Genomic DNA, 23457 nt, shown 5'->3' on the forward strand with positions numbered 1-23457 from the left:
CAGAAAATAAAGGGGATTCTGACTCTCTCCCCTGTGGTGAATGTGTAACCACTATAAATTCACACTGTACATTACTGATGTCCCTGTGGGCCCCACCTGTGAGCCGTTGCGCTCCACAGGGGGAGATGAGGAGCATGTACAGGGCTCCTCCCTCGGCTCCGTCCCCTTCAGGAAGTATGAGTGCTGCGGTCCTGCGAGTCCGCCCTCAGTTCAGCATAGTCGCAGGCAGGCTCAGTTGTAAGCCGATTAAAGCCACAGTTTACTCCAACTCGTGTCTCGGTGTGAATTGATGGTCGCATCTCACTTGCAACCTTAAAGTGACCGGTAGCAGGGGAAGGGGGCCGGGGTGGGGGGGAAGCGCACAGCGGTGCGGCTTGCAGAGCGTGATTCATAATTCTTATTATATTTTAGCGTGGTCAGTCCACCCTGAGCCTGCACATCTTTGGACTGTGGGAGGAAACCGGAGCACCCGGAGGAAACCTACGCAGACACGGGGAGGATGTGCAGACTCCGCGAAGGCAGTGACCCAAGCCAGGAATCGAACCTGGGACCCTGGTGTTGCGAGGCAACAGTGCTAGCCACTGTGTTACCGTGTTTTGATTCGAAATTATGGCGGAGGGGGGGTGTGGGTGTGTGTGCTTGTCTATGTGTGAGTGTGTGTGCGTTGCGTGTGTGCGTGTTTACGTCTTGTGCATGTTTGAGTGTGAGTGTGTCTGCATGTTTGTGTGTGTACAAGTTTGCGTGTGCATGTTTGTGTGTGTGTGCATGTTTGTGTGAGTGTGCATGTTTGTGTGAGTGTGCATGTTTGTGTGTGTGAGCATGTTTGTGTGTGTGTGTGCATGTTTGTGTGTGAGTGTGCATGTTTGTGTGTGTGTGTGTGTGCATGTTTGTGTGTGTATGTGTGTGCATGTTTGTGTGTGTCTGTGCATGTGTGTGTGCATGTTTGTGTATGTGTGCATGTTTGTGTGTGTGTGTGCATGTTTGTGTGTGTGTGTGTGCATGTTTGTGTGTGTATGCATGTTTGTGTGTCTGTGCATGTGTGTGTGCAGGTTTGTGTGTGTGTGCATGTTTGTGTGTGTGTGTGCATGTTTGTGTGTGTGTGTGCATGTTTGTGTGTGTGTGCATGTTTGTGTGTGTCTGTGCATGTGTGTGTGCATGTTTGTGTGTGAGTGTGCATGTTTGTGTCTGAGTGTGCATGTTTGTGTGTGTGTGCATGTTTGTGTGTGAGTGTGCATGTTTGTGTGTGAGTGTGCATGTTTGTGTGTGAGTGTGCATGTTTGTGTGTGAGTGTGCATGTTTGTGTGTGAGTGTGCATGTTTGTGTGTGAGTGTGCATGTTTGTGTGTGTGTATGCATGTTTGTGTGTGAGTGTGCATGTTTGTGTGTGTGTGCATGTTTGTGTGTGTGCATGTTTGAGTGTGTGTGTGTGCATGTTTGTGTGTACATGTTTGTGTGCATGTTTGTGTGTGTCTGTGCATGTGTGTGTGCATGTTTGTGTATGTGTGCATGTTTGTGTATGTGTGTGCATGTTTGTGTGTGTGCATGTTTGTGTGTGTGTGCATGTTTGTGTGTGTGTGTGTGCATGTTTGTGTGTGTGTGCATGTTTGTGTGTGTCTGTGCATGTGTGTGTGCATGTTTGTGTGTGTGTGTGCATGTTTGTGTGTGTCTGTGCATGTGTGTGTGCAGGTTTGTGTATGTGTGCATGTTTGTGTTTGAAAGCAACAGGAAACCCTGTCGATTGGTGGGACTGGTTACACCACCGCCGGCCAACAGAGGGCAGCCTCCCCCATTGTGAAGAAATATTGTTGCTGGCGGTCAGGGTGGAGGGCGGAAAATTCCACCCGAGGGCTGGATTCGCATAAACGATGTGAGACCCACCCTGGTGGGATGAGGAAACATTAGGTTAGATAAACACCGGGATGGATGGGCCGAATGGCCTTAGCTGTCTAGGACTGTACAAAGGAAGCGTAAGCAATGGATGAAAAGAAAGGCTTTATTTTCTCTCTTTATTCTGTCGATCGCGCCGCCTTCTGCTAGACGACCAGCAGACACAGGCTGTGCAGGGAGAGGGCGCAGCAGGTTACCCGGAGCAGGAGGGGGGTCACCGCCCCTCCCCGGTTCAGGGTCCCCCCTTGCATGGCCAGCGACTCCGACTGGAACCTGTCCCTCCACTGCCAGTGCCTCTGCCCCCCGGGCCTGGGCGCGATATCGGCGGCGGGCCCGGCCTCTGGTCTCTCCCCCGGGACTGACCTCGACCCTGACGTTGACCTCGGCCCCGACCCCAACCCCGACCCCCATGCTGACCCCTCCTGCTGGAGGAGATCAGGAGCGGAGGGGATGAGGGGGATGAAAGGTTTGCCAGCGGCCTCCGTCCGGGCCTTTACCCAGCCGATGTAGTGGGCCAGACGGGTGTAGACGGCGGCTGATTGGCAGTCACGGGGCGCCATGGTCAGGGTGCCCATCAAGACCCAGCGGCTGGCGAGTTGGGACAGACAGATCAGCGGGCTCCCGGCTTCCACCTGCAAAGATAAAAGGCACCTTTTGAGTTTTAGGGCTGCCCCCCCCCACCCCCAACGCCTCTTCATCCTCCCCACCACCACATACCGACCTCCCAGATTCTGCCAGGGGCAGGAATCTCGGGGGGGGTGACAATCGCTGCCTACATTTCCTGAACCATCATTGCACCAGGTTGTACGACCATTCCCCGAGAGATGGACAGAGAACAAAATAGTGGCCTTCTCAACACTACAGAGCCACCATTTTACACTCACTTACTCAGGCAATGGGGACAATGGGCGGTACGGTAGCGCACTGGGTTAGCACTGCCGACACATAGCGCCCGGGACCCGGGTTCGATTCCCAGCTTGGGTCACTGTGCGGAGTCTGCACGTCCTCCCCGTGTCCGCGTGGGTTTCCTCCAGTTGCTCCGGTTTCCTCCCACAGTCCAAAGATGTGCTGGTTAAGTGGATTGACCGTGATAATTTATCCCTTAGTGTCCAGAGATGTACATGTTAGGTGGGGTTACGTGGATAGTGGGGGGGGGGCGGGGGGGGGGGGGGGGGAGCGGAGCTGGGGTGGGTGCATTTTTGGAGGGGCGGTTCAGACTCGATGGGCCGAATGGCCTCCTTCTGCACTGTAGGGATTCCATGATCCCATGTCGGACCGTGTTGATACAAGTCGGAGGTTAAGGAGCGAAAAGGAAATTTTGGTGACACTTGAAAGGGTTGCGGAGATTATAAATAGGCACAAGAATGGGTTTCAGAGGAATGAAGGGATTTGAGATCCTGGGAGGTGGGAAGATATCCATTGTTAGGGACTTGTTGAATTTAGTGTGACCATTCCGTGTTCCCAATGGGTCTGTTGATGAGGGAAAGGCAAGGAGAACCCTGATTAAGTTGTCCTGATCCGGAATGCTGTGCCTACCCTGGCAGTGGAAGCTGATCCGATAGGAACAACCGAAAGGCGAAATGGATAAATCCTTGAAGGACTTTGGGGGAAATATCGGGGGGGGAGCAGGGAGTGGGGACAATTGGATCACTCTTTCAAAGAGCCAGGATAGGGACAGTGGGCCGAATGGCTCCATTACAAGATGTAGACGGGCTGGTTGGATGGGCAGGCCAGTGGCAAATGGAATTTAACCCTGAAAAGTGGGAGGTGGTGCATTGTGGGAGGACTAACAAGGCCGGGGAATACACAATGAGCGGTAGGATGCTGGGAACTACAGAGGACCAGAGGGACCTTGGGGTGCATGTCTATAGATCCCTGAAGAGAGTATGGAGGTAGATAAGGTGGTTAGGAAGGCCTATGGGACACTTGCCTTTATTAGCTGAGGTATAGAATATCAGAGCAGGGAGGTTATGATGGAGCTGTATAAAACGCTGGTTAGGCCCCAGCTAGAGTACTGAGTGCTGTTCTCGTCGCCACTCTATAGGAAGGATGTGGTTGCGCTGGAGAGGGTGCAGAGGAGATTCACCAGGATGCTGCCTGGGTTGGAGCGTCTCAGCTATGGGGAGAGGCTGGTTAGGCCGAGGTTGTTTTCCTTGGAGCAGAGAAGGCCGAGGGGGGACCTGATCGAGGTGGACAATATTATGAGGGACATTGATAGGGTGGATAGGGAGGAGCGTTCCCCCTTAGTAGAGGGTCAATAACCAGGGGGCAGAGATTTACGGTCAGGGACAGGAGATTTAGAGGGGATTTGAGGAAAAACCTTTTCCCCCAGAGGATGCTGGGAATCTGGAACTCACTGCCTGAAAGGGTGGGAGAGGCGGGAACAACATTTAATAAGCATTTAGATGAGCGATTGAAGCTCCCACAGCATACAAAGCCACGGCCCAAGTGCTGGGAAATGGGGTTGGAATTGATTGGTGCTCCATGGCCGGCGCAGACTCGATGGGCCGAAGGGCTTCTTTCCCTGTGCTGTAAAACCCTCTGACTGTGACTAAGACTCGCACAATGGGTCAGCAGCGTCTGGAGTGCTCTGTGATGCAGAGGGATCTGGGCGCCCTAGTGCATGGATCAGACAACGCAAGTGTAAAGGTGGAGCAAATAATTGGGAAATGTTATTTATTGTGATGGGGATTGAGTAAAGAAAGGTAGGGGAGGTTCTGCTTCAGTAATACAGGGCGTTGGTGAGACCACACCTGGAGTATTATCGACAATATTGGTCTCCTTCTCGAAGGAAAGATGAAAATGTGTCAGGAAGCAGTTCGGAGAGGGTTTACCTGACTAATCCCGGGAACGGGCGGGCTGTCCGATGAGGAAAGGTTGGAGAGGTTGGATTTGTACCCACTGGGGTTAGAAGAGTGAGGGGCGACTTGATCGAAACCTTTCAGATCCTGAGGGGGTGTTGACAGGGGGGGATGTGGAGAGGATGTTTCCTCTTGTGGGAGAATCTAGAACCGGGGGAGGGGGGGATCGCCGTTTAAAAATAAGGGGGTGGCCCCTTTAAGACGGAGGTGAGGAGAAATATTTTCTCTGAGGGCGGAGACTCTCTGGAACTCACTTCCTCAACAGGCGGCGGAAGCAGAATCTTGGAATATTTTTAAAGTAGAGCTGGATAGATTCTTGATTAACGAGGGGGTGAAAGGTTATCGGGGGTGAAAGGTTATATGGAGGAGGCGAAAGGTTTTTGGGGGTGTCAGGAATGTGGTTGAAGTTGCGATCAGATCAGCCGTGGTCTTGTCGAATGGAGCAGCAGGCTCGAGGGGCCGAGTGGCCTACTCATGCCCTTAATCTGTATGGAGAGCGAGGGGAAAAGTGGAGGGTTTGGGTTCGAGTTGCACTCCAGGGACCTGAGCAGAACATCCAGGCCGGCACTCCCCAGTGCAGTACTGAGGGAGTGCCGCACTGCTGTCGGTGCGGGTTAAACCACCCTTCTCAAAACCAGGGGGACGGACGGGCGTAGCCACCATTGTGGGGGGGGGGTTGGTGGGCTGCGGGGTGGGTTTACTGCCTGCACCCCCGCCTTCACCCACCTCATGTCTCAGAGAGAGAATTGATATGTCGACTTACCGGGCAGCCCGTGCTATTGGGATCAGTGTTCTTTGTGCAGATGACGTCCTCGTCTATCCTGTTGCCCCAGGCAACCTTACACTCGGCCTTGCTGATGTGACGAGTCCTTGTTTTGTGCAGGAACTGCACCCACTTCTGGGAGCCTGTGGGGAAAGATGGGGAGGGAATGTGAGAATCGCAGGGCCCCCACTTCCGGCTTAACATTCCCGTTCTGACGGTGCCCATTACAGCCGCTGGTCGTCGCTCAATGGGCAAGCGATGTTGACCAAACCGGACTGAAGGTGGCAGGTCATGACCCACTCCCGCTCCCTAATCGCGGACCCTGAACCGCGACACCCCGTAGCCGTTAATTGTGCTGGGGGATGCGGCGGTGGCGGGCGTGATTGTCCGTTCAGCTGTTCAGGGCTAAATTGCTGGCTTTGAAAGCAGACCAAGGCAGGCCAGCAGCACGGTTCGATTCCCGTAACAGCCTCCCCGAACAGGCGCCGGAATGTGGCAACTAGAGGCTTTTCACAGTAACTTAATTTGAAGCCTACTCGTGACAATAAGCGTTTTTCATTTTTCCCCACCCCACCCCCAGCCGCGTGTTTCTGGGCGAATCACAGAATTTACAGTGCAGAAGGAGGCCATTCGGCCCATTGAGCCTGCATCGTCCTTGGAAAGAGCACCCTTCCCAAGCCCACACCTCCACCCTATCCCCATAGCCTCCTAACCTTTTTGGACACTAAGGGCAATTTAGCACGGCCAATCCACCCTAACATCTTTGGACTGTGGGAGGAAACCGGAGCCCCCGGAGGAAACCCACGCAGACACGGGGAGAACATGCAGACTCCGCACAGACAGTGACCCAAGCCGGGATTGAACCTGGGACCCTGGAGCTGTGAAGCAACTGTGCTAACCACTATGCTACCGTGCTGCCCAATCTTCTACTCCACGCTTCCGGCGGAAAAAGAGAATCCCGACGGCTGTAGAATTCCCGCCACCATCTTTTGGTTGAGACGTTAGAAGAGGGATGTACCCGCCCTGTGAGATAGGACCTGCTGACGGATTGGCGGCCTGGCGCCCTGCGCCAATGTTTACTCCCTAACCCGTAGCCACAAAGACAGAGTATCGGGGCATTGTCCATTTGTGGGGTCTTGATGTGTACACGTTGGTTACCAACATTCGCATTACGACGAGGACTGTGTTTCATTGGCTGTGGGTATGGAGGTATGGGGATCTGGCGGTTCGGAGTGAGGCTGCCAAATGTATTCGAGGGAAGCAGCCCTTGCATTTATATAGCGCCTGCCACGTTCAGCGGACCTCACAAAGCAAACGAAGCAAATCTGGCGGGTGAGAAAAGATCACAAGTGGTCGGGATCTGGTATGCGCTGCCTGGAAGTCTGGTGGAGGCAGGTTCAATCGAGGTGTCCGAGAGGGCACTGGACGATTATTTGAATAGAAACAACCTTTGGGCGATTCTGTGAAAGCGTTTTACGGCCAATAAGATTGGCTGAATTGTAGTCACTTTTATAACGTGAGACTTGCCAATCAATTTGTGCACAGAAAGCTCCCACAAGCAGCAAGGTGATCAATGACCCAGGTCATCTGTTTTTATTTGAGATATGGATTAGGGGATAAATATTGCTCCTCAGGCACCGGAGAAATCTCTCCAGCTCTTCGAAATAGTGTCCAAATGGGAACTTTTACATGTGTTTGAGAGGAGTACAGGGTCTCAGTTGAAAGTTGCCAGTACTGCACTGGGAGTGAGGGCCTGGATGTTGGGCTCCAAGTGCTTGGAGTGGAGCTTGCACTCACAACTTTCCCACTCTGAGGTGCGGCTATCACCAAGGGCTACAGTCAAAGAGAATTTACAAGAATAGAAACACAAGAAAAATTGGGGCTCAAATAGACCAGACGGCCTGTCGAGCCTGCCCTGCCATTCAATACGATCCTGGTTGATTGTGGGCCTCAAGTCCATTTTCAAGCCCATTCCTCTTATCCCTTAATTCCCCAAGAGACCAAAATCTGTCCACCCCCACAGCCTTAAATATATTCGACAATGGAGCCCCCACAACTCCTCTGAGGTGGAGAATTCCAGAGATTCATAAAACCCTCTGAGTGAAGAAATGTCTCCTCCTCTCAGTCCCAAAATGGCCGACTCCTTATCCTGAGACTGTGTCCCCCGTGTTTTAGATTCCCGACCAGCGGGGAACAATCTCTCAGCGTCCACCCTGTCAAACCCCTTCAGAATCCTGTCCGTCTCAATGGGATCGCCTCTCATTCTTCTAATCTCCAGAGAATAAACCCAATTTACTCAGCCCCTCATCACAGGACAACCCCTTCGTCCCAGGGGACGATCTAGTGAACCTTCGCCGCTGTCCCGCCTCCAATGCAAGTAAGTGCTTTCTAAAAAAAAATGGAGGTCAAAACTGCATTCATTACTCCAGGTGTGTAACCCGGGTGGCACGGTGGCACAGTGGTTAGCACTGCTGCCTCATGGCGCCGAGGACCCGGGTTCGATCCTTTCCTCGGGTCACTGTCCATGTGGAGTTTGCACATTCCCCCCGTGTTTGCGTGGGTCTCACCCCCACAACCCAAAGATGTGCAGGGTAGGTGGATTGGCCACGTTGAATTGCCCCTTAATTGGAAAAAAATGGGATAGTCCAAATTTATAGAAACAAACATTGTTATAACCCACACGTGACCTCCAGCGCGGACCACTCCACCTCCCTGTGAGCCTCATACAAAATGAGCTTCCCCGCTGAGGGGCGGGGGCCTAGCAGTGGTGGAATGGACTCTATCATAAAAGTCGGCCCAGATGGAGGCCGAGCTTGAGTCATCCCGGCTGAGACTTGCAGTGCACTGTGCTTATAGTTTACTTCATAAAAAAATAAGTGTCTTCACGCCTCTCGTTTTGGACTCCTCTGTGGCAACTAAATTGGCGACGAGGATGGGGTGGACTCCTCTGTGGCCACTATATTGGCAACGAGGATGGGATGGACTCCTCTGTGGCCATTAAATTGGTGACGAGGATGGGGTGGACTCCTCTGTGGCCACTAAATTGGCGACGAGGATGGGGTGGACTCCTCTGTGGCCACTAAACTGGCGACGAGGATGGGATGGACTCCTCTGTTGCCATTAAATTGGTGATGAGGATGGGGTAGACTCCTCTGTGGCCATTAAATTGGCGACGAGGATGGGGTGGACTCCTCTGTTGCCATTAAATTGGCGACGAGGATGGGGTAGACTCCTCTGTGGCCATTAAATTGGCGATGAGGATGGGGTGGACTCCTCTGTGGCCACTAAATTCGCGACGCGAATGTGGTGGGCTCCTCTGTGGCTACTAAATTGGCGATGAGGATGGGGTGGACTCCTCTGTGGCCACTAAATTGGCAACGAGGATGGGATGGACTCCTCTGTGGCCACTAAATTGGCGATGAGGGTGGATGGACTCCTCTGTGGTCAATAAAAACATGTAGCAAGACTTCTTTATTCTTGTACTCGACCCTCTTGCCTTAAAGGCCAAGATGTCATTTACCCAACTAATCACTTGCTGCATCTGCGTGCTAACTTTGAGTTCCTTGCACAAGCACGTCCAAATCTCTTTGAACATCAACACTAACAGTTTCTTGCCTTTTAAATATATTCTGCTCTTTTGTTTTCGACGACCAAAGCCATTATACTCCGTCTGCCAGCTTAACCTGTCTCACTTAGCCTGCCTGTATCTCTTTGCAGCCTCTCTGTGTCCTCCTCGCTGCTTACCGTCCCACCTAATATCATCAGCAAACTAAGATGCGGTACTGTCTGTTCACGAACGGCTTTAAGGTTGATTGTAAGTAACTGAGACCCCAGCACTGATCCTTGCAGCCCTCCACTATCGATCACTTGCTAACTTGAAAAGGCCAATTTATGCCCACTCTCTGTTTCCCAGCCGTTAACCAATCCTCTATCCATGCTCATGCATTATCCCCTGCTCTATGTGCACTTATCTGTCCTATTAACCTTTCATGTGGCACTTTATCGAATGTCTTTTGAAAATCCAGGTTCACTACATCTACTGGTTCCCTTTATCTACCCTACCAGCTACATTCTCAAAAAACGTCAATGAGTTCGTCAGACGGGATTTCACTTCAGTAAAACCATGTTGACCTGCTTTGCTTTTCCAAGTACATTGCCAAGACTTCCTCAATGATAGATTCCAGCGTTTCCCCAGCAACTGAATGACTGGCCTGTTGTGTACAGTTTACTCTCTCCCTATTTCCTTGAAAAAGGGGCTGGTTTAGCACAGTGGGCTAAACCGCTGGCTTGTGATGCAGAACAAGGCCAGCAGCACGGTTCGATTCCCGTACCGGCCTCCCCGAACAGGCGGCGGAATGTGGCGACTAGGGGCTTTTCACAGTAACTTCATTGAAACCTACTCGTGCCAATAAGCGATCATTATATTGAAACATTTGCCAACTTCCAAACCAGCCGTTCCCGAATCTGAGGAATTTTGGAACACCATAGCTAACATGTCTACTATCACTGCAGCCATCTTTTTGAGAGTCTCAAGGGTGTGGACCATCCCGTCCCAGGAATTTGTTAGAATTTAGTCCCCTAAGATTCATCAATACTTCATCTCTTAATTCTGTTGATTTCCTCACTCTTTTCAGTCCCTCGGTTATCGTCTATTTCTGATATGGAACCTACGTCTTCTACTATGAAGACGGACACAGAGAACTTGTTCAAAGCCTCCACCGTTCCCTCGTTCCCCATGATAATTTCTCCTGCCTCTGTTTCTAAGGGACCAACGCTCGCTTGAGCTAATCTCTTATATACTCATAAATGCACTCGCTTTTAGATTTCTGGCGGGTTTGCTCTCGCATTCTATGGGTTGTTACAGGGATGAGGAACTTTAGTTCCGAGGATAGACTGAGGAAACTGGGCTTCTGCTCGTCGGAGAAGAGAAGGTTGAGAGGAGACTTGATCGAGGTGTTCAAAACCCCGAGGGGCCTGGACAGAGTCGAGGGGGAGATACTGGTCGCATTGGTGGAAGGCCCGAGAGGATGCCGATCGAAGGTGAGACTGTGGTCGGGGCAGATTCAATCATGACATTCAAAAGGGATTTGGATCATTACCTGAAGAGAAACATTTACAGGGACATGGGGAAAGGGCAGGGAAGCGGGGGGTGGGGGGAAGCTAGGTTACTCTTGCCGAAAGCCAGTACAGAAATGATGGGCTGAATGGCCTGTTCCATAATTAAATTCTGTATTTATGTTTTGGGGCATCCGAACATTGTGAAAGGCGCTATATGCAACACTTTCTTTCTAAATCTCCCTCCAGACTAAAGAAGGAGTCTCGGCCTATGCCTTATCACTCACAACCTCTGACCTCTGCCTCCATCACAGCCTCTCTCATTCTTTCACTGTCTATGTGCCCTGTTCGGTCAGGTATCTTCCCACCACCTCCTCACTGGATTTCATAGAGTCACGGAACCCCTACAGTGCAGAAGGAGGCCATTCGGCCCATCAAGTCTGCATCGACCCTCTGTAAGAGCACGCTACCCAGACCTGCTTCATTGCAGTCGAGCTTCGTCATTCAATCTTTCCCCGAGACCGTCACAGAGACTCCCCGCCGCCCCTCGGTCTTCCATTCCGCCCTGATCTTCAAACCCCTTTTTTAAGAAGTCGCCTCCTAACTAGCCTGCCTTACCCATAAGACCATAAGACACAGGAGCAGAATTAGGCCACTTGGCCCATCGAGTCTGCTCCGCCATTCAATCATGGCTGATATTTCTTTCAACCCATTCTCCTGCCTTCTCCCCATTATCCCTGATCCCCTTATTAATCAAGAACCTATCTATCTCTGTCCTAAAGACACTCAGTGATTTGGCCTCCACAGCCTTCTGCGGCAAAGAGTTCCACAGATTCACCACCCTCTGGCTGAAGAAATCCCTCCTCATCTCTGTTTTAAAGGATCGTCCCTTTAGTCTGAGGCTGTGTCGTCTGGTTCTAGTTTTTCCGACCAGTGGAAACATCCTCTCCACGTCCACTCTATCCAGGCCTCACAGTATCCTGTAAGTTTCAATAAGATCCCCCCTCATCCTTCTAAACTCCAACGAGTACAGACCCAGAGTCTTCAACTGTTCCTCATTCAACAAGCTCTTCATTCCAGGGATCATTCTTGTGAATGGGGCACAAGCTGCTTGGAAGAATCTAGAAGATTTGTCAATCGCAGAGCGCAAAGTGCTCAAGCAACTTTAGGAAGCTATGGGGTGGGGAAAGGGGCTGGTTAATGGCAAACGTTTGAAGGCCTCATCTTCAAGTTCAGAACTCAACTGAATAAAGCAGGGGGAGTTAGCGGTGTTTTTGTTTTAGAGAAATACAGCACAGAACAGGCTCTTCGATGTTGTGCCAAACTTTTGTCCTAGGTTAATCATAGATTATCATAGAATTTTGGACACTAAGGGCAATTTATCATGGCCAATCCACCCAACCTGCACATCTTTGGACTGTGGGAGGAAACCGGAGCACCTGGAGGAAACCCACGCAGACACGGGGAGAACGTGCAGACTCCACACAGACAGTGACCCAAGGCTGGGACCCTGGAGCTGTGAAGCAATTGTGCTATCCACAATGCTACCGTGCTGCCCTTAAGAACAAATTAATCTACACTCCATTATTCTACCCTAATCCATGTACCTATCCAATAGCCGCTTGAAGGTCCCTAATGTTTCCGATTCAACTACTTCCACAGGCAGTGCATTCCATTCCCCCACTACTCTCTGGGTAAAGAACCTCCCTCTGACATTCCCCCTATATCTTCCACCATTCACCTTCAATTTATGTCCCCTTGTAATGGTTTGTTCCACCCGGGGAAAAAGTCTCTGACTGTCGACTCTATCTATTTCCCTGATCATCTTATAAACCTCTATCAAGTCGCCCCTCATCCTTCTCCGTTTTAATGAGAAAAGGACTAGCACCCTCAACCTTTCCTCGTAAGACCAACTCTCCATTCCAGGCAACATCCTGGTAAATCTCCTTTGCACCTTTACCAAAGCTTCCACATCCTTCCTAAAATGAGGTGACCAGAACTGCACACAGTTACTGGACTCCAATCCAGGAGACCCAGGGTAATGCTCTGCCAATCAACTTCAGATATTTGGGCATTTAAGAGTCGACCACATTGCCTGTGGGGTCTGGAGTCACGTGTAGACCAGACCGAGGTAAGGACGGCAGATTTCCCTCCCTGAAGGAAACATTAGTGAACCAGATGGGTTTTTACAACAATCGATGATGGTTGTCACGGCCGCCATTACTGAGATTGTCTTTCAGATTTTCTAAAATATGAAGTGTAAATTCCACCAGTTGCCTCGGTTGGAATTGAACCCACGTCCCGCAGAGAATTAACCTGTGAATTACCCATCCGGTGACGATACCACCATCTCCCCTGAACTCAGCGGCGGGTGAGGTGAAACATTTTAAGGAGAGATATAAAGTTGTGGTTCAAGCAATCAGACCCGCATTTCATCCCACACCGGGCCTTTCACCAGGCTTCAGCTTTATGGTCGTGCAGTTGTGTATAAATGAGGTATACTTTGCCGGTTGTGTTGAACACAACCATTTGGAACTTATTTCTCTGGACACTTCTTCATCCAGAAGGTAACACCGTGGCTTCCAGATCTAATCAGAATTGGCAATCCGTCCCGTGTCTCGTTGGGGCCTATGCGGAGGTATTTTGAGATGAATTCCTGAGGGAACCTGGGAATTTGGGCATCATTCTCAGCCTCTCAACACAGGGCTTCGGTGGTGGAATTTGGAAAGGCCCCTCTCCAGTGTCTGATGCTGGTGTCGGTCTTGCAGGAAGCACTGTTCCTCTCGGGGGGGAGGGGGATCTTCCAGCGTTCAGGAGGTCCTTCCCCCGCTCCCGTTGGGTACCCCTTTGCTTGCGCGGGTCACTGGATCAGATTAGCGGAGCAGCCATCTCTTTTGAGTGTCAGTCCTTCTGAGGCTGAGATCCGGGCCTTGCTTGGCGTTTTTCGGAGTGCCCATGCCATGAGAGCGCGGGTGGTCAATCTTCTACTGGGTCGACCAGTCTTGGGGTGCCTCCCAGGACCCTATCTGGAACACAATGGAGAGATATTTTACTTTAATGTTCTATTCAACGACTTTTTAACAAAAATGTTATCTCTTATGTTCCGCTCACATGCTTCCACCTTGCCCTCAAACAAGAGAGTGGGAAAGGGCTCCTTGCCCCACCGGTTGATAATTTGTAACTCGTTGCTAAGAGAGAGAACATTAAAGCTGTAGAGAGGTCTTACGGCCTCAAAACGTGACAGTTCTGTAGAAGAGTCTTAGGGACTCGAAACGCTACCTCTGTTTCTCCCGTAACAAGTGTTTTTGTTTCCATTTCACACTGAAAAGCAGTGTCGGATTGAGTCCTACCATTGTTCTACCAACAACTGCCCATTCCCCGTCCCCCAATTCACCCACCCACCCACCCCAACCCCTCAACTGAGGAAACGCCACGAAAGACCCCCGTTCATGTCTTGCGCCTTCTCGTGGGAAGATCACCTCCAGGTGCTGGGGAGAAGGGCGGGTGGGGGAGGCAACTTGGCTTCTCTCCGTCGCTCTCCCATCTCCCAATCCGGTCGTAGTAGGTCATCCGTGGGAAAACTCCTCTTTGTCCTCCTTTTCCCGTGAGACGGTTGCCCCCCTGCTCGAGATGGCTTGTCCTCTCTCACGTGGGTGCGAGGTCAGACCCATCATGGGTGCCTTCTCCCTCCTTTTCAATGGGGTGGGGGTGGATCTACTTTGATCGCCAGGGTTACCATGGCCGCACGTCCTTCCGTTGAGCTGCGCCGACTGGCAAAACAGCCGCTGGTGCCAACTTTGCCACCGGTTCTGCTGTCCAAAGTCCAAAACGAACCCCCTCGACATTATGGTTTTTCATGACAGGGTCGTGATCGTACAAGATGAAATAGCGAGCGATTAGTCAGAAACGCCACCACTCTCTGCGACAGATTAAAAATAGATCAAACAGATTAATTCCAGTAGTCATCACGGAAGCAGGTAGGAAGAGTTGGTAAGTAGCAGGCAGGCGCCATTCAAGATAGATTGCATCCATTAGGGATGGATGGAGTTCTTGTGGGGCAGTGGGTTAACGTCCTGGCCTCTGAACCCTCCACAGCTTAATGATCCACCTCACCTCTCTCAACCTTCCCCCTCCTTTCCTCTGCCAACCTTTCAAAACCCACCCCTCCCATCACTTCCATGACCTCATTTCAGTCTTGTTTCTTGTCTTCTATTCTACGTGTTGACTTCCACATTTTTCCTGTCTCCCCTTAAAGATCCTTCTTGTTTCCTGTCTGCCGCTTTTCTGTGCCTCTTGTGTTCCCATCAGGTCATACCGTTGCTCTTGTCCATTTGGTGGTCAGTGCTCCATCCTCCGACTCTTTCACCGTCAGTTCTCTCAGCCGCCTTGTTCCTCAACAGCATCAATAACCTTGGATTAACGTTGTTCATGTTCACTGCCTCTTGCTCAAATTGATGGAGCTCCATAACTAACGGCAGCGTGGGGTCTACCTGCACCACGCGGCCATCAACGGTTCAAGAAGTTTTCTCAAGGGCATTTAGGGATGGATGGAGTTCTTGTGGGGCAGTGGGGTAACGTCCTGGCCTCTGAACCCATGAGTTCTGGGTTCAACTCCCGCCCCAGGACTAACAGATACATAGAATTTACAGTGCAGAAGGAGGCCCTTTGCCCTTTGAGTCTGCAGCAGCCCTTAGAAAGAGCACCCTACTTAAGCCCACCCTATCCCCGGAACCCAGTAACCCCACCTAACTTAGTTTTGGACACTAAGGGGCAATTTACCACGGCCAATCCACCCTAACTTGCACATCTTTGGACTGTGGGAGGAAACCCACGCAGACACGGGGAGAAAGTGCAGACTCCGCACAGACAGTGACCCAATCCGGGAATCGAACCTGGGACCCCGGCGCTATGAAGTAACAGTGCTAACCACTGTGCTACCGTACGCCAGTGCACGGCTGACTGTATACTAATGGAACCAGCGGTACGCCCAAGACGGAGGTAGTGAGGGAGTCAGGATGATTGTGTGAGGGGACCGAGGGGGCCAGGGAATATCAGATGTCCAGCAGGTCCACTGGTACTGGACGGGTCAGACTAAGGATGAATGAATGGCTGCTGCCCTTCCTCTGGTGTTGAGATCTGAGTGGACCCTGATGAGCGTGTGGCGCTGGCCAATCAGAGAGCCGGGAGGTGCTTTGGGTGCACTGATCCCAACGTAATATTGATCGGGTTGGACCAGAAACCCATCACAATGGGTCCTGCCGTGGGGAGGAGGGAGGGAGTGGGGGAGAAGGGGGTGGGCGGGGGGACGGGGGGGGGGGGGGGGGGGGGTTGAGGGGGCAGTGTCCGAGTTTATTTTGTATGCGTGGGCCTGGTAATGGCTGAGAAACGTGGTTTGTGTACCTCACCTCAGCCTCCCGCACACCCCTGGCCCTGAGGCCGCTGCCGGGTTTAAGCTTGCTTTGGGCTGAATCACTACATGGTTGAGCCCCTCTGGGCTATGTTATCCCGGCCGGTCCCGCTTGGCCACGCCGCGGCTTTGGCCAAGATACTGCCCACGTTTCAACAACTACCCATGGTGCAGAGCCACAAGGGCCTCTAAGGAATGTAAAAAACGGGAGCAGGAGCAGACCCTTCGGCCCCTCGAGCCTGTACCGGTCTTTCAATAAGATCATGGCTGATTTCCTAACTCGAGGGCACTATCCCACCATATCCCTCGCAGACTCCTAACACATCAGGCAACAAAATTTCCCCCAATCACATCAGCCCTCCATAACCCCCGTACCAACACAGCCCTCCGTAACCCCCACACCAACACAGCCCTCCATAACCCCCGTACCAACACAGCCCTCCGTAACCCCCCCACCAACACAGCCCTCCATAACCCCGCCTACCAACACAGCCCTCCGTAACCCCTCCCCACCAACACAGCTCCGTAACCCCCTCCTACCAACACAGCCCTCCATAACCCCGCCTACCAACACAGCCCTCCATAACCCCCCCTACCAACACAGCCCTCCATAACACCCCCTACCAACACAGCCCTCCTTAATCCCTCCCCCTACCAACACAGCCCCCCATAACCCCCCTACCAAAACAGCCCTCCGTAATCCCTCCCCCTACCAACACAGCCCTCCGTAACCCCCCTACCAACACAGCCCTCCGTAACCCCCCCACCAACACATCTCCGTAACCCCCCCTACCAACACAGCCCTCCGTAACCCCCCCCCACCAACACAGCCCTCCGTAACCCCCCCTACCAACACATCTCCGTAACCCTCCCCTACCAACACAGCCCTCCGTAACCCCCCCTACCCACACAGCCCTCTGTAACCCCCTTTGAGCTCAATTTTCTGACCCCCTTTATTCTCTCACGGATTGGGGGTGTGGGGGCGTCGCAGGGCTGGGCCAGCAGCTGTTGCCCGCCCCTAATTACCCTTGAACCGAGTGGGGCTCGCTCGGCCATTTACAGAGGAACATGTAAGAGCCAACCACATCGCTGTGTGAGGGGTCTGGGGTCGCATGTCGGCCGGATCGGGTAAAGACGGCAGATTTCCTACCCTAAAGGGGCCGTTTGTGAACCAGATGGGTTTTTACGACAATCGGCGATAGTTTTCATGTCCAGTTCTAGATATAATGAAGTGAATTTGAATTGCACCAACTCTTCCCTTCCGCCTCTTCCCGCCATTGGAAAACCATCTTCCAGCATCAACCCTGTCAAATCCTCCAAGAATCTTAGATGTTCCAATGGGATAACCTCTCATTTATCTAAACTCCGGAGTGTATAGGCCTGTTCAATGAAGTGGCAACGCAGGTGGAGAAGGTAGTCAAGAAGGCATACGGCATGCTGGCCTTCATTGGCCGGGGCATTGAGTATAAGAATTGGCAAGTCATGTTGCAGCTGTATAGAACCTTAGTTAGGCCACACTTGGAGTATAGTGTTCAATTCTGGTCGCCACACTACCAGAAGGATGTGGAGGCTTTAGAGAGGGTGCAGAAGAGATTTACCAGGATGTTGCCTGGTATGGAGGGCATTAGCTATGAGGAGAGGTTGGATAAATTCGGTCTGTTCTCACTAGAACGAAGGAGGTTGAGGGGCGACCTGATAGAGGTCTACAAAATTATGAGGGGCATAGACAGAGTGGATAGTCAGAGGCTTTTTCCCAGGGTAGAGGGGTCAATTACTAGGGGACATAGGTTTAAGGTGCGAGGGGCAAGGTTTAGAGGAGATGTACGAGGTACGATTTGTACACAGAGGGTAGTGGGTGCCTGGAACTCGCTGCCGGAGGAGGTGGTGGAAGCAGGGACGATAGTGACGTTTAAGGGGCATCTTGACAAATACATGAGTAGGATGGGAATAGAGGGATACGGACCCCAGAAGTGTGGAAGGGTTTTGGTTGACGGGCAGCATGGTCAGCACAGGGTTGGAGGGCTGAAGGGCCTGTTCCTGTATTTTTCTTTGTTCTTTTTGTTCTTCTTAATCGCTCCTCGTAGGGTAACCAACTCATCGTCCAAAGCACTCAAAGCCACCTCTCCTTCATCTAATCTCCATGAAAGTAATCTAGCCCCTTTGAGATGTGGCCGGTGTGCTATAGGCAGTGGGCATCGAGTGGAATCCCTGCAGTGCAGAAGGAGGCCATTCGGCCCATCAAGTCTGTACTGACCCTCTGAAAGAGCAACCCTACCTAGGCTCCACCCCTCAGCCCTTTCTCCTAAGCCCATCTAACCTGCACATCTCTGGATACTAAGGGCCAGTTTTTAGCACGGCCAATCCACCTAACCCGCACAGTTTTCGACTGTGGGGAGGAAACCGGAGCACCCGGAGGGAACCCAGGCAGGCACGGGGCAAGAACGTGCAAACTCCACACAGTCACCCGAGGTTGGAATCGAACCCGTGTCCCTGGCGCTATGAGGCAGCGGTGCTAACCACGGTGCCACTGTGCCACAAATTGTGGGCAACAATTTGGCAGATGGTGTTCAATCTGGGGAAATACCAAGGAGGCTACTTTGACAGGACGAATAGAAAGCAGAACATTATGGAAATGGAGGGGGACTACGGAATGTGGAGCACAGAGGGATCTGGATGTCCTCCGACACAAATCACAAAAAAGCCAGCATGTTGGCACGAGAAGCAATTAAGACGACAAATGGCCTTTATTGCAAGCGGGGACGGATAGGGTATCATAGTAGGCAACCTTCGCTGGAATGTCGCACAGATCATTGGTGAGTCCTCACCGTGTCCAAATCTGCTTAGTCAAGGAGACCCTTACTTGAATTGGAGGTATTTCAGAGAAGCTATTTAAGATGTCGGTGAGGAGAACTCTTCTCTGAGGAGGGTTAGAATTCAGTCCCCCAGCGAGCGAGACTGGATCATTGAATATACTCAAGGTTGAGTTGGACAGACTTGTGATCGACAAGGGAGTGCGGGAGTATGGCGGGGGTTGGGGCCGGGCGACGGTGACAATATTGAGTTCTTTACCCGTCAGTCTGGCCTCAATAAAACTCGAGAGGGATCTGTAGGTATGGTATCATTTATTTTTAAACAACTTGCAAGGCTGACCCACTCTATAGAGATTCAGAACGCATAGTCTTCTGAAGCCCCCAGAACCGAGTGAAATCGGAGACAAAGAGATCTCTGCACATATCATTCAAATGGCATCAAGTTCCACATACAAGATTCCCATAGGTCATCCTATACACCTCCTGACCTGGCCACATATCCTGATTGGCTCACTTGGCATTCCTCAACCCTGGGCCTCTTGTTACCCAGCATCCTTTTCACTATCCTCTGCACGAGGCTCCCTTCCCCCCTCTTCCTGGCCATGCTTTGCTGAATCCCTTTGTTCTTTGTCTGTGAACTCACTACCATCAGACCGGCTCTATCCTCTACATTATTCTAACTAATAATCCTATTTTATATCACATCCGTTTGTTCAATTCCTCAACGGGGTGCAGGGAGGAAAGTCGAATTAAGGCCACAGTGGGGTCAATTGTGTTGAATGACAGATCAGGCTCGAGGGGCCTAGTCTCACTCCTATTTCTTCCGTTCCTTTTGTGCTGACGGGATAGCAGAACGGGAATGGGGGGGGGCAGAAGGGACTCCCTTACCCGCGTGCATGTGTCTCCAGCCTGTGGTCCAGCAGGTGCCCAAGTGGTTAGGGTCCATGAATGTGGCATCCGGGAAGCAGACTGGACTGGCCAGCTCATCGTAATTGACTGGTTGCGCCAGTTCGAGCAAGGCAATGTCATTTTGGAGAGCGTTCTGGTTGTAGTCTTCATGCGAGATGATTTTCTCCACGGTGTGAGTGTTTTCCTGGTGAGCCATGTCCACCGTCCCAGCAAGGACTTGCAAATCTTCAGGTGCTCTGGAAGGAATACACTGATTTTTAATGCTCTTGCCAACTCTGCCCGGTCTCTAACACAAACCCTGCCTCAGGCTGCCAGCAATATTGCTAATATCACATTGATAACTCCTTGCACTGTCCCCATCAAACCCTCCCAGGACAGGTACAGCATGGGGTTAGATACAGAGTAAAGCTCTCTCTACACTGTCCCCATCAAACACTCCCAGGACAGGTACAGCACGGGGTTAGATACAGAGTAAAGCTCCCTCTACACTGTCCCCATCAAACACTCCCAGGACAGGTACAGCATGGGGTTAGATACAGAGTAAAGCTCCCTCTACACTGTCCCCATCAAACTCTCCCAGGACAGGTACAGCACGGGGTTAGATACAGAGTAAAGCTCCCTCTACACTGTCCCCATCAAACACTCCCAGGACAGGTACAGCATGGGGTTAGATACAGAGTAAAGCTCCCTCTACACTGTCCCCATCAAACACTCCCAGGACAGGTACAGCACGGGGTTAGATACAGAGTAAAGCTCCCTCTACACTGTCCCCATCAAACACTCCCAGGACAGGTACAGCACGGGGTTAGATACAGAGTGAAGATTCCTCCACACTGTCCCCATCAAACACTCCCAGGACAGGTACAGCACGGGGTTAGATACAGAGTAAAGATTCCTCTACACTGTCCCCATCAAACACTCCCAGGACAGGTACAGCACGGGGTTAGATACAGAGTAAAGATTCCTCCACACTGTCCCCATCAAACACTCCCAGCACAGGTACAGCACGGGGTTAGATACAGAGTAAAGCTCCCTCTACACTGTCCCCATCAAACACTCCCAGGACAGGTACAGCACGGGGTTAGATACAGAGTAAAGCTCCCTCTACACTGTCCCCATCAAACACTCCCCGGACAGGTACAGCACGGGGTTAGATACAGAGTAAAGCTCCCTCTACACTGTCCCCATCAAACACTCCCAGGACAGGTACAGCACGGGGTTAGATACAGTGTAAAGCTCCCTCTACACTGTCCACATCAAACACTCCCAGGACAGGTACAGCACGGGGTTAGATGCAGAGTAAAGCTCCCTCGACACTGTCCCCATCATACACTGTGAGAGCTTTTGGGGGGAGGGGAGATTCCTGTGGATTGGGGTGTTCCTGATAGATGTGTCGTCCCTTTGAGGTGGGGGGGAGGGAAAAGGAGGGGGTGACACCTGGGGTGTGAGGAGAGATGGGGGCATCCCGTTAGGGGCTGCGGGGGGGGGGGGGGGGAGAGCCTCAGGGGGAGTCGGAGGGTGGGAGAGACCCCTGCGGGGGATTGGTTTGGGGAGGGGGGGGAGGGTGGGGTTGGAGGAGACCCCTTGGGGGTCAGTGTGAACCAAAAGAATCAGTTTTGATTCTATTGTTTTCTGGGTTACTATTACCGTAACCCTGGCTGAACCACTCCGAGTTTGTGATTCAAGTTGCATATTCGGCAGGTCCGCAGAGTAGGGCCCAGAGGAAGTTTACACCTCTGGACAACCGCTGTGCAAATACGTACCTGGGGATCTCCGAAAGGAATTCCCAGCATACCTTTGGGGGTTTCTTACCCCCCAGCACCATGCTCTGGATTTCAGACGTTACGATTGCGCTCTGTTAGAAAACAGAATGGGCCCCAAGTAGGAGTTTTGCGCTCACTTTAGGAATGAGGCCTACGAGAGAGGCTGTCGAGGACATTGACTAAAACGGTATCAGTTACCGTGGAGAGAACGGGGAAAACTGGGACTTGAGGCAGAAAAGGTTAAGCGGAGATTTAATCGAGGCGTTCGAAATCATGAGGGGGTTTGGACAGGAAAAACAAGGAGGAACTGTTTCCCTGTGGCCGGAGAGACGGTTAACCCAGAGGGACACAGGTCGAAGAGAATCAGTAAGGGAGCCAGAAGGGGAGATGTGGATGTTTTTGTTTGGGCATCGAAGCTTTGGGAGATATGCAAAAAGAGGAGGTGCGGTGAGGGGATAGTGGGGGGCGGGGGGGGGGGGGGGGGGTCTGAATGGATGCCATTTTCAAAGGGCCAGCACAGTAAAAAAATGGACCAAATGGCCTTTTCCTGTGCTGTGTCTTTATGTGGTGAGATCGGTTTGGCTCAGTTGGCTGGACGGATGGTTCGTGACGCGGGTTCAATTCCCGTACCGGCTGAGGTTATTCGTGAAGGCCCCCCCCCCCCCCCCCCACCTTCTCAACCTCGCCTCTTGCCTGAGGTGTGGTGATCCTCAGGTGAAATCATCACCAGTCAGAGCTCTCCCCCCCCCCCTCCCCCCCCCCCCCCAACGGGGAAAGCAGCCTATGGTCGTCTGAGACTATGACAACTTCACTTATTACATTCCTACAATTCCATGAAGATGAATCTTAATTATGTAGACATAGACATTACATTGGCCCCTATTCACCTGTGTGAAAACTCTGCCACTTCCTTTACCTATTTGCCACACACTGGGCTGTAGTTACAACCCAGTATTCATTAATAAGGGACCCTCCACAGTGATGCTTCCTCCAGTGTGTTAAGCTCACTTGCCAGGGAAACTCTTTGAGTTCTGCCTTACTATTCTCCCTGCCTTCGGAATGCCTGATTCTATCCTTGTAGTCAATCGGAGTGTCCTTGGCGCCAGGGGAGAATGCTCGTTCCCCACATTCTGTAAGAAAAAAGAAACCAGCTAATCGCTCGAGTTCAAACTTGTTCACATTTTCAAACTTTCCCAACCAACACGGTCCATCCATAATTGGCTGCATTCTGCCAGGAAGCGTTGGGATCACTCTTTCCTAGAGAGACAAGTGGTTGTAAGGTCGTAAGAAATAGGAGCGCTCCGACACCCTAGGCCGGTGCACGGTCAATTCCAGCCCCGCTTGACCTGGAGTCACAACGCGATTCAAATTAACTTTTATTTTAAAATACCCGAGGTCTTGGGCTGCCCAATAATTACAGTCACCAGGTTTGTAAACTTAAATGCAATTAATGTTTTATTATTAAGAGTAGTTAGAAATAAATAGTCATCAGCTACAACTGGGTAATTACTATCTAATTGCAGATGGAGTTTAATGCGGAAAAGTGTGAGGTGGTTCACTTTGGAAGGAGTAACAGGAATGCAGAGTACTGGGCTAATGGCAAGATTCTTGGTAGTGTAGATGAACAGAGAGATCTCGGCATCCAGGTACATAAATCCCTGAAAGTTGCCACCCAGGTTAATAGGGCTGTTAAGAAGGCATATGGTGTGCTAGCCTTTATCAGTAGGGGGATTGAGTTTTGGAGCCACGAGGTCATGCTGCAGCTGTAGATAACTCTGGTGCGGCCGCTCCTGGAGTACTGCGTGCAGTTCTGGTCACCACATTATAGGAAGGATGTGGAAGCTTTGGAAAGGGTTCAGAGGAGATTTACTAGGATGTTGCCTGGTATGGAGGGAAGGTCTTATGAGGAAAGGCTCAGGGACTTGAGGTTGTTTTCGTTAGAGAGGAGAAGGCTGAGAGGTGACTTAATAGAGACATATAAGATAGTCAGAGGGTTAGATAGG

At 51.6% G+C, this 23457-nt stretch overlaps 1 protein-coding gene across 3 annotated transcripts; it reads right to left on the reverse strand.

Moving 5' to 3' along the window:
- Positions 1-2018: 2018 nt before the first annotated feature.
- Positions 2019-22909, reverse strand: LOC119958424 (serine protease 55-like). 3 transcript variants are annotated; one of them, XM_038786947.1, is made up of 4 exons: positions 22371-22909; positions 19671-19927; positions 5511-5653; positions 2019-2518 (listed from the first exon to the last, which is right to left on the reverse strand). In XM_038786947.1, exons 1-4 carry the CDS (start codon positions 22679-22681, stop codon positions 2033-2035), a joined length of 1197 nt encoding a protein of 398 aa, XP_038642875.1. In that variant the 5' UTR covers positions 22682-22909; the 3' UTR covers positions 2019-2032. The 3 variants fall into 3 exon arrangements, with proteins under 3 accessions (XP_038642875.1, XP_038642877.1, XP_038642878.1); XM_038786949.1 differs by having other exon boundaries at positions 22463-22543; XM_038786950.1 differs by lacking the exons at positions 2019-2518; positions 5511-5653 and adding an exon at positions 13117-13591.
- Between the last annotated feature and the right edge of the window lie 548 nt (positions 22910-23457).

The sequence above is a fragment of the Scyliorhinus canicula genome, chromosome 29 (genome assembly GCF_902713615.1).
Source record: "Scyliorhinus canicula chromosome 29, sScyCan1.1, whole genome shotgun sequence".
Taxonomy (NCBI): Eukaryota; Metazoa; Chordata; class Chondrichthyes; order Carcharhiniformes; family Scyliorhinidae; genus Scyliorhinus; species Scyliorhinus canicula.